Source organism: Cloeon dipterum, chromosome 2 (assembly GCF_949628265.1).
Source record: "Cloeon dipterum chromosome 2, ieCloDipt1.1, whole genome shotgun sequence".
Classification (NCBI taxonomy): Eukaryota; Metazoa; Arthropoda; class Insecta; order Ephemeroptera; family Baetidae; genus Cloeon; species Cloeon dipterum.
Genome location: NC_088787.1, coordinates 23720971 through 23732517, shown reverse-complemented (window position 1 = coordinate 23732517; position 11547 = coordinate 23720971). Strand labels below are relative to the sequence as shown.

Genomic DNA, 11547 nt, shown 5'->3' with positions numbered 1-11547 from the left:
AAAGCAATGGGAGGTATTTTTTGAGCAGTTCGGAGATCTAATACTGGCTACCCAATGTCAGAGATGGCAAAAAGTGGTTAGTTTAGTGACTCGAAATGCTCAAATTGCTCAACGGGCTGGGAGGCGCACCGGCGTCGACTCGCTACTTGCTGGTTTGCACCTTTCCAGCATGCGTGATTTGGCTTCACGGGACAAATGTCTAGCGTTTCAAAAAAAAGTCCTCGGTGCGGAGGCAAGTGGCCCTTGAGTGGGCTGGGTCCCTGTGCGGCCTGGTGCGCCCATGTTATCCGTTCGTGGTGTTATTGGGACCCGGGTTTCAGAATTCATGCTAGTGCAGTGCGCGCCCTTCCCGGCCCTCGGACAGGGATAAAAAGAGCAAAAAATGTTTATTAGAAACAATATTTATCTGGAAGGTATTTCAAATTAATAAACGGTAAAACTTAGTTAACATCCTTTAGCTGCAAAAATGTCGAAATAATGTTCCAAAATCCCCCTTTGGGTTGGCGCCAGTAGAGAACATAATCGCGTATTGAGTGGCAGCACTGCTCAGTAGTGGCCCTTACACTCGAGAAATGAATCAGATTCCCCGAGAATCCACCAGCGAGCAGTCAGAGTGGCGCCAGCGTCGCGGGCAGGCAGGCAGAAGAGTGCGGTGCGGTACGAACGTCGCCGACCGTAAGTGGTGTAAATAACATGGCAGAAACGGAGACGGACGGCGGACCCCCGGTGGCGTCCAAGGGGCCCCGGCAGTGCGGTGGGCCCCGGGTGGTGACCATTTACAAGACGGAGACGGGCTTCGGCTTCAACGTGCGCGGCCAAGTGAGCGAGGGCGGCCAACTGCGCAGCATCAACGGCGAGCTGTACGCCCCGCTGCAGCATGTCAGCGCCGTGCTGGAGAACGGCGCCGCCGAAAAGGCCGGCGTCCGCAAGGGCGACCGCATCCTCGAAGTGTGAGTGCCCCGGCCGCCCCCGGAACCCCGCCCCCTCCACCGTCCCCGTAATTCGGCGACCCGGGCAGCCGTCCCGCTCGCGCCGGGGGACGGCAATTAAAACGTTATCGAGCGAGCAGCGATCAATTGGGCCCGATTGGACCCCCGGTGCGCCGTGCGGGGTTTGGCCCTGGCTGCGGGGGGAGTGGGAGTCTTGTCATATGACTAATCACGCTCATCGCCTGCTGACAAGCCTGCCAAGACTGGAGATTATTTTAGTGACAGCAAAACTGATTTCACCAAAATGAAAAATCTTCCAAATTAGCTGACATTGTTTATAAATGATGTCATTTTCTTATGGGGATATTTAATTTGATTTTAATTGATGGATGATCAATTCAAAACTCTCGGTCCCTTCTTTATTTCTCGCATTCCGCGAACAGCAATCAGACGAAGTGCAAGTGAGTTGCGAGACGGGCTCCAAGGTTAGCAAGTACTCGTAACCCTTCCTTCATTCCTCTTGACTTTAAGGAGCGCCGCGATTGAATGCGAGAGTTCGGTTTTTATTTTCCGTCTACGACCAACGAAAGTTGAATGTATTTCGGGAGCTGCGGAAAGGAAAGTCAAGGCGGCCAGCTGGAAAGGCTCTCTGGGTCAGCATGCGCTCTGTTGCGCGGCGCAAAAATCGATCTGCCCGCCGAAAAAAGCTATGTAGCCCCAAAAGTGCTCCCCACGGCTCGTTTGCATCTTTCTTCTCACTGAAAGTTAACCATCGCGTGATCTGTCCGCTTCGACTGGCACGCTCACACACACACACAGCCCTTTAGCCAACGTGATCAGTGATGGGCTGAGCGCCAGAGAGTAAAATATATTATGCCCCAATCGGCCTGCTTTAGAGGGCATGGGAAAAATAATATACATTTTTGTTTGATATCAAAAGAGTTTACTCACAGATTGATTGTGCGTGTAAAATTAGATTTATTTTTTTTCGATATAAGTTCCTGTAGACTTTATCGAAAATAAATTACTAATGGAACATGGTCATTATCGAAGCATTGTATACTGAAACATTGTGTTTTTCTATCTAGAAAATGTCATTTTTTTCATAAAAGCACCTCTCCAGCATGCGTGATTTGGCTTCACGGGACGAATGTCTAGCGTATAAAAAAAGTCCTCGGTGCGGATGCAAGTGGCCCCTGAGTGGGCTGAGCGGCCTGGTGCGCCCATGTTATCCGTTCGCGGTGTTATTAGCACCCGGGTTTCAGTATTCGTGCTAGTGCAGTGCGCGCCCTTCCCGGTCCTCGGACAGGGATAAAAAGATCAAAAAATAATAATATTAAGCTGAGGAAAATAATGTTCTTATATATATCAATTTCGGAACAAATCAAAGTCAGGTGATCTAGTTTTCCGTATTCATCTATCACGCGAGGTCCCCATACTAGTAATTCAATTTTATTAGGCCGGCTTTGTATTTCCAGTGTTTGCCAATTTTTGAAAATTAATTATCTACACTATTGCAGTTTAAACTGTTATTTTTCAGGGGTTTCCCCGTTTCCTCTTAAAATAACAGTTAAATTAGGAAATTCCACGCGAGATGATACTGTTTATTTTATAGCAGCGGGTCTTACGAAAATCTTTTTACACAGTGGGACACAACCCTTTGTTGTTAGAAGCCACGTATGTCACTCATCTTAAAACCGCAAAACCTATTGAGGCGTTTATAATTAGGCGATATAATTATATCACCAAGGATGAAGTATGGATTTACATTCCATTTGAACCGCAAATTATAAATGTTAAAGTGTTAACGGCAGGAGGAAAACTTAGGTCCTTTCCAATCACTGCTTCGGTGGCAAATTACAATCAATTTCCTACTTCCGCTTTATAACCTTAAACGTGAACGTTTTAAACAATAATTAAGCTGCTTAGCAAGGCGAAAAATGTTTGCTGTTATAAACATTTAATTTTCTGTTGACGGCTGGCTACACTGGTTGCATTTTCCTTATTTTTTAGAGAAACTGCCACAGGTTATCTTTACTGAAATACTGCACCAATGAGAAATCCATTAAAAACAGCCAACGCGATGAAAGAAGATTCCTAATTTTTCCAGCATCATGAACCGCTAGCACGAAATTTCTCTGTTCGAAAATACCCATTAATTTACTAATTGTTTTCACTTGCGTACTTGTGCCCTTTTGACTTTTGACCTGATGATCGCAGTGTGTGCACCGTCCTGAGGGGACAATCAAGGCCAGTGGAGCAAATCAAAGCGATCTGGATCGAAGTGGGAGTTGCTCTCGCAATCGTCGATACTTTCTAACGCATGTTGTTATTCGCTTTTGTCGTGCAACACTCTCACTACTTTTTGAGTCGGAATCATGCTGAGCGTCGAGTGCGTAGTCACTCGCTACCAAAGGTTCCTTTTAAATTAATTTCATCTCCCACGCAAGCGGCAATTTTCTCACGACACTAATTCGTGGACTGTTTTCCGCTTTTCAGGAATAGCGTTAATGTGGAGGGCGCTACTCACAAGCAGGTAGTTGACCTGATCAAGTCTGGCGGCGACACCCTCACCCTGACCGTCATATCCGTCACTCCTCAGGTTCGTATGAATTGAATGAATGTCTCCAATTAATTTGGTCCGATTGATTTCCTGTTATTTCTGCTTTATCCTTTATATTCAGTAAAGAAAGTGCAGAAAATTAAACCTTTTAACGCTGGATTAGAAATGGGATTTTCACTAGCAACAGTGGTGCTTGTCAGTATTGACCTTAGCCAGGTTGTTGGTCAGCGTAATATCTAACAACTGTTCATGAAGATTACTTCCTTCCTTCCTTCCTTCTTTCCTTCCTTCAGTAAAAACAAAGAATCTCAATTAGCCAACTGGAATTAAATTTATTTATTTTTACAGAAGAATTTAACAATTTACAACGGCTTGCCCTATATAGTTTTCTTCTTTCCCATTTTTATTTAATTAAATTAGTAAAGTACTACTTAAAGTTATAATTAAAATGAATCGTGTTTTCTGAGATCTACTGCAATGTAGAGATCAACTAGATTGTTCCTAGGAATCGATTTTCTGATAATTAAACGTCAAACGACAGCTTTTATCTAATAATGCCTCTCCATACACAGGAGGCTGAAAGACTGGAACCTAACGAAGACCCAATCAACTACAATTTTATTGACTACTCGGAAAAGCGGTCGCTGCCAATTTCCATCCCAGACTATCACTACCTTGACAGGCGCGGCGAGAGATTCGTCGTAAGTTTGCAATAAACGCGACGAGTGGCTCTTTGATAACAAACGCGTGTGGCTGCTTTGCAGGTGTTCAACATTTACATGGCGGGCAGGCATTTGTGCTCACGCAGATACCGAGAGTTCTCGCAGCTACACGAAAATCTCAAAAAAGACTTTGTCGGCTTCAGCTACCCCAAGTTGCCAGGCAAATGGCCATTTACGTAAGTACCAAAATCAGCCTATTACTGCCTGGGCTAAAATGCTTGGAGGGTAATGAAATTTAATATCTGACTGAAAATTGCTCTGGGATAATTGAAGCAGAAATTTTGTATTCCATACTGTTGCAAAAGTACAACTGAAAAAAATTAATATCATCAAAACCATTAAAATTTTCTTATTATCTATTTTGGCTAGTTGCTACCATTTAGTTAAAAATGATCTGGAAATGAGTTTTTTTTCCAATTTTCCTTTGTTGCACAGGCTAAGTGAACAACAGCTAGACTCAAGGAGACGGGGCCTTGAGCAGTATTTGGAGAAGGTATGCGCAGTCCGAGTGATTGCGGAGAGTGACATAATGCAAGAGTTCCTTACCGACACCGATGAAGATCAGGTAATGCCAGCCTTAACTGATCTCTTTCCAATACTAAAACTCATTTGAAGGCGAATTTATCTCCTATCGACCTGAAGGTCTTGCTACCTGACAGGGAGGTTGTCACCGTGTCAGTGAAAAAGAATGCTACCACAGATCAAGTTTATGCTGCGGTTGTCGAGAAAATCAAAATGCGCAAAGACGTGGCCAAATTCTTTGCTCTGTTTGAAATAGTTGAATATAATTTTGGTGAGTGCACAAAAGGACAGGCTGATTAACATTTGTTCATTTACTATGGCTTCACAGAGCGAAAACTGCAACCCAACGAATTTCCTCACAATCTGTACACTCAAAACTACAGTACTGCAACTGCCACTTGTTTAGCGATACGAAAGTGGCTATTCTCAATTAATAAAGAACTGGCTCTCTCGTCTGACGACCAGGCTACCACTTTTATATTTTGGCAGGTAAGTGTCTACCGTGCCTGTTAAAAAACTTCAATTTTAATTTTCCTTTTTTCATATATCACTTTCAAATTTCTTAAACATCAATTCCGCAAGTTGGCAGGGGTTAGCAGAATTGCCTGAAACTTTGAGGAATGTAGCCAAACACACATCTGAGGTTTTGAACCTTAAATCTGTCGTTTCAGTGATTCAAGGCATGGGGCTACATGCTCTAAAAGTTTTAGGAAAATCTGCCGACCCCTGCGAGCAGCGGACGCTTCAGGAGTTTTTGCTGATTATTGCTATGAATATATCCAACTAACTGATAGTGAAAATGAAGCAGTTGATCTACACATCATCGCATTAAAATTTGATTTCTTTCGTTTTAAGGCCATTGACGAAGTTAATCGTGGACATATCAGAGCCGATGAGAGACTGTACCAGCTGAAAGCGCTCCAGGACTCATCTAAAAAACACAAGGTGCGCTTTTCTAAAAATTATAAATTTATCCTCTGTAAAATAAACGTGAATTTTTTAATTTTAGTACCTAGAACTGGCGAGAGAGCTACCTGGTTACGGCGAATTAGTGTTTCCCCATTGCGCTTGTGACTCGAGGAAAGAGGGACACGTTGTGGCTGCCATCTCAACCAACTGCTTCAAACTGCACGCCTGTAAAGAGGATGGCACTCTAGTTGTGAGTTGTGGTTGCTTGTAAATGTCAATCTTTATCTGTAATTTTTTCATATACATTTTCAGGGTCAAACTGTAGAGTTTCCTTGGAGCAACATCACGCAGTCAGACCTGGAGGAGGAAGGAATGGCCTTCGCCTTTCAGTATCAAAAACCGAACAAGAACCCACGCTGGGTCAAGATATTCACCCCCTATGTAAGTATCTTTCCTTTTTCCTTTCTATTTAATTTTTCAATGAGTAATAGATAAAATTAAGGCAATAAGTTGTCCACAGGTTGACAATGTTCATATGAAATTGTCGATTGAATTTATAAATGAAAAAAATATAACAATTAGAATCTTACCGCGGATGAATTTTAACAAGACACTTATAATAATGATTTTTCAATATATTTTGAAGAGATGAGAGCTGTTCTTTTCATAAAATTTTAACATCTAATATTTGTCTTTTGGTTCCAGTTTGTGTTTATGCGTGACTGCTTCGATAGAATACTTGAGGAGAGCAAGTGGCCCCAAGAATGACCCCCATACAGTAACGTCATTTAGATTTTTCTTTGCTTTTTGATATTTTACGAAAACGTCTTGATTGGAACTAGTTCAACCCTCTGTGATAAGAACTCGTGTAATATTGTATGTTGGAATTTGAGGCGGTTTTAAATTACTTCTTATGTAAATTATATATCTATGTATATACAAATCATTACGCTGCGAGGCATGTTAACTGATCGGAAGAATAACTACGTTTGGGCTCTAGTCGAGAGATAAACTTGCGTGTGCGTCATGTTGATTGTTAGAAATTTACTTGCCGACCCTAATTGGTTGCAACCACCAATGAGAAATTTTGAGATATTGTTTCTTAGAAGCTGGACTTACATATTCATTTTTTTTAACAAACAAACGTGTACATTTCTCAATATCTGCATTTTGCGTTGCTAGACTTAAATCAGATTTGTTTGGTCTACAATTAAACAATCTTGATTAAGGCTTTTATTGGTCTTGAAATGAAGATCACTTTTGCTTTGCACAGTTTGGCCTAAAAATTATTACTCTTGGTGTTTGGCCAGTTTTGGTCTTGGCATATTTGTTGTTAACCTACTGGACAGACTTATATTAAAGTTGCTGGTCCACGATCTGCGCATTTAAAGCAAACAATGATTGGTTGAAGACTGGCTGCTGCAGTTGGCAAGTGTCAAAATGTTTTCTGTTCTTGATGAACAACGATCTTCTCTGTATGGAGCATGGCCTATCTTATGGCTCTGGAAGCAGCTTTTCCCTTAATTTTAACATTCCTCCAAACTGCTGTTGTGCATCGAATTTTCATATCAAATCTATTTCTTTCCCCTTGGCTTGATTCAAACATTCCTACGGCTTCAAACTGTTCTCTTTGACGTAACCGAAGTAGTATTGAAAAGTACAATTTATATATTAATTTTCGAACATTCTCCGCAATTCTGTGTTCTATTTGTGTGTGTGCAACGGTCTGAAAAAGAAAAACTTGAAACTTTGTCTGTTTATAGAGACTTTGCGGAATCAGTGCAATAAAAGTAACATGATCTGCATTCAATATCTACCCTTGTCGGTTTGAATTGCTCTTCAACTCTTCTCTCAGACAATGTTTTGCCAGACGCGATGTCAATTTGACGACTGAGAGGGCTGTTTTAATTACAATTGCACTACTGAACTTTGTGTATTTATTCTAAAGTGCCCCCAGGATTGATGCATGTTGACCCTTGGAATATTTATTAGCATTGTAGCTTTATTCAAAATCAAATTAAACTCATGTTGTATTTAATGAATGATTAGACACATTAAACTAACAAGAAATCAAACGCCATGGCTTAATTTCAATGACCATTTCTCGCAAAGGTATATTTCATCTTCACAACTTAACTTGCAATACTCATTGGACGAGTATACATTAGGGAAAAATAGAAAATATTATTAGTTTTATGGGTTTAGTGCGTAACAGAAATGTTCCCTCTATTGGAAAGTAAACAAGCAATGGCTTCAATACGTAATAGATTCACTTCACAATAGTAACAGAATCTGATAGAGAAATTAGTTTAAATCAAAATCGTATCACTTGTCAATTGATACCATTAACCACACATACTCCTCATTCAAATTGAAAAAATATTTCAGGAACCACCAATAAAATTTTAATCAGTTAGATTAAACTATACACAAATGCGGTACACTTGTTATCGCTTTAATTGTATTACATTGTAAACGCAATCAAGCTTGTGTCTTGTTTTTTGATCGTTGAACATTGTGACTGAACTGCTGTTTTACTTGTTCAAGGTTTCGAGAAACCATTGTTTACAGAATCTGATTTGCAAAAAAGATGATAGTTCATGAAAGTACACTATTTAGCGCTCAAGAACTGTCGTAAAAACCGAGCCACCATAAAAAGGCACCAAAAAATGGTATTGATCCTGTGCTACTAAGGAAAGGTGCACAGGTTGAAAAAGGTGGAATGAAAGTGCCACCTATTTGCAGGCACTACACAGCCCTGGGTTTGAAGGCTAGAAGTCGTAAAACTACCAATCTGAATTCCTAAATAAATCCCTCAATCTTATATTGATTTTTCCCATGATACCATTATAATACTGCGAAATAATCCACGCGAAGCATTGCAGACAAAACAGTTGACTTGTCATTTCAACAACTTTTAGTCACTGACCGAAAGTACTAAACATCTTGATAAACCTTCAATTGCCCAAGCAGGAATTGACGAGCTTGCAATTATCCTTGGAACTAGGAATGCGGCATTGGGGCATAATGCATGAGAAACGCCTGCTACAGAAAAATACTGTGCCGCCGTGCAGGCATGCACTGCGGGTAACATATTAAGTATAATTTATTATTTTTCAAATTACTATTAGTGTATTTTTGTTTATTTGAGTTAACTTAACGACTTTCAACTTCAACTGTCATCATGCTATTAATTTTTTATAAGATAGCTTCTATAAACAATTATTTTGAATTATTTAATCTTAAGTTTTTCAATCAAATTTTAATGGGAAAATAATTATAATGCATATATATTGTTCCTATTGTAAAACGATCTTGATGGAGAGTAATTTTATTGAAAGAAACAATAAGAAAAAAAAACGTAATTAATTGTTCTACTCAGCACGGGGTTGCAAACCAGGTTATGTTGCTACAAGGTAAATTATTAAACGAATAATTATGTAACACAATTCCATTCTGTACACTTGTTCAACCAGCTGTTTCGGCTCATCAGCAGTATCTTACCTGCATAACAAAATTGCTGCATCAATTTGTTTTTGTGAGCTCAAGAAACCTAACATATAATTAATGAAGTGAAACAACTTAACATTCTTGTAGAATTCAATTCAATTCATCTTTATTTAACTTATGGCATGTCACTACAAAAATAGATCAGGTTGAAGTCATCACTACAATGCAGGCATCCATTTGCAAATACAGTCATACACACAAGAAAAATACAAATAACAAAATAACAACATATTTCCATAAGTATCTCTGCACTTATAAATTTTTAACATAACCCATATACTCATCAGCATCATAAAAATTTTTAGCGTATACTCATCAGCATCATAAAAATTTTTAGCGTGTACCAAGTTATGCAAAGCACTCGAAAACTCACTGAAACGGGGCTCTAGACGGAGCGATACGGGCAAGGCATTATAGAGAGTAGCAGGCTGCTCTTAAGGGGTTCTGCTCAGAAAGCCGACTCGTCTGAGGTGGCACATATAAATCGGGTTATTATGTTCATGAAAGCACATAACAGCTTAAAAATCTTTTATCGTTAAGTTTAGTCTCGTTAAATTAAATGAATTGGTAATCTAAATATATTACACTTTATGGTTACCTTAAAATAATGTATTTTCGCTGTGCCGCCTGCTTCAACAAATAATAATTATCACTCATTTATAATATTATTGAAATTTTCTTAGAAATAAGCTGTTTTAATTTGAACGGTTTTAGGTTGTTTTAATTTTTAGTGATAGACACTTGAAGCTGGATGGCTCCATCATTGGCAATACTCTGTGCGTCAGCTTTTGAAAATACTAGCATATTTTTATCTAGGCGAACTTTTTGGATATCGAGAATCGAGCTCAACTTTGCGTTTTTAATTCCACGTTTGTTTGAGTTGCAAAGCGCTATTCTGCATCGGAAACGCTTCGCATCACTTGGCGAACCAACGAGCAGGACAAAAGCGATTATTTTATCTGGTGGCAGTTGTGACATCATGATCAGAAAATCTCGACCGTGGCGAGTTGCTGTCATTATCCATTGATCAGAACCTATTTAAATAGAAAGGGTAAAACTAGATTAAATAGCAATGACCAAATGTAGAAGGGATAACTGATATCTATGAAAATACTTTGAATTAATTTAATCACAACGTTTTTATCTATCATGCTCTCACTTTCATTAAAATATTTATTTATTTCATTATACTGGCCGTAAAATCTTGAAAAATAATATCATTCCATCCCTAAAGATTTTATTTTCTCCTGTTTTTGTATTTAAAATGTGGCCTTTTTTCTTTCTTTACAAAACGTTCTTATCTTGTTATACTGAGAAAATACAGAAAAAAGTTGGGCAATAGATAATATATAGGACGCCTATATATATATATACCTGCCAAGTTCAATATTCCGCTAACCCGGAAGTAAATGTCTCCCTCGCACTGGTTACTATGCATGACAGCATGCTTCTCCTTCATATGTTCCGCCAAGCGGCCCATGGACCCACTCCAGTTACAGTTCGCCGTGGCACACGAATAAACCGGCATCTTGGGACAATTCTTTTCATGCTTGAGCTTTTCATCGTGCCTCAACATCTTATCGCATCCATTCATGTTGAACTTGCACGGAAATTGTACCAATATTGCCTTCTATTAATTAGGAACCGTCGTTGATTTAAACCGATATCAGGTTATAACTTATTAATTTGCTCACTTTCTCCAAGTCGATGTTTCTTTTCTCAGTCAGTTTGCCCCTACATAAGGGGCACGTCGGCAACTGTGCCCTGCAAGGCGAGCAGGTCGAGTGCTTGTTCTCGCATTGTTTGATCGGCGGCACCATGTAGTCCATGCATACGATACATTCTAACTGCTCTAAAATTTCGTTGGCATCCATCCTTCCCGTCGCTCTTAGGACTCTGAAGAGGGACAATAAGACATATCATATTACAAAAACGCAACTTATTATATTTCATTTTTACCTTCACACAGTTCAAATTGATTCAAATGCGACCATACGAGCACTGCACAGCTCATTCCTTTAGACTCGAGTCCTGTGTTAAAACTGCAGCAATACTTATTTTCAAAGTAAAATTGTTAACAGCGCAGTCTCAGAACCAATCACTACACAATAAAGTACTTTACCAATAATATTGTTTCATGGTTTTTCAAATCATAAAAGCGAGAGGGGAAATAATTTCTTTTTTATTTTGATTTTGAAGTCATGGTCTCGAACAAAAACGAATGGCGAAAAAATATTTTAATCTGGGGCTTTGCTCTAATGATTGTAAAGATTATTAACTACATTTGCTTTTGGTTTAGCGGGAAATTATGCTTGCAAGTGAGTTTCAATAATAGGAGATATATTTATGATTTAATTACCAGCATTAATTACCTGCACCTTCAGGCCGGGTC

General features: G+C 39.5%; 2 protein-coding genes across 3 annotated transcripts; one reads left to right on the top strand and one right to left on the bottom strand.

Moving 5' to 3' along the window:
- The first annotated feature begins 608 nt into the window (after positions 1-608).
- Positions 609-7720, top strand: Snx27 (sorting nexin 27). Of its 2 annotated transcripts, none has more exons than XM_065478375.1 (11): positions 609-950; positions 3429-3531; positions 4065-4193; positions 4257-4390; positions 4650-4779; positions 4830-5007; positions 5065-5225; positions 5592-5681; positions 5746-5895; positions 5958-6086; positions 6351-7720. In XM_065478375.1, the coding sequence occupies exons 1-11, from the start codon at positions 694-696 to the stop codon at positions 6411-6413; spliced, it is 1524 nt and encodes a 507-aa protein (XP_065334447.1). In that variant the 5' UTR covers positions 609-693; the 3' UTR covers positions 6414-7720. The 2 variants fall into 2 exon arrangements, with proteins under 2 accessions (XP_065334447.1, XP_065334448.1); XM_065478376.1 differs by lacking the exon at positions 609-950 and adding an exon at positions 2336-3345.
- A 2126-nt stretch (positions 7721-9846) lies between these two features.
- LOC135938065 (E3 ubiquitin-protein ligase SIAH1A-like) lies at positions 9847-11061 on the bottom strand. The gene is made up of 3 exons (XM_065481569.1): positions 10850-11061; positions 10530-10785; positions 9847-10189 (listed from the first exon to the last, which is right to left on the bottom strand). Exons 1-3 carry the CDS (start codon positions 11027-11029, stop codon positions 9876-9878), a joined length of 750 nt encoding a protein of 249 aa, XP_065337641.1. The 5' UTR covers positions 11030-11061; the 3' UTR covers positions 9847-9875.
- Between the last annotated feature and the right edge of the window lie 486 nt (positions 11062-11547).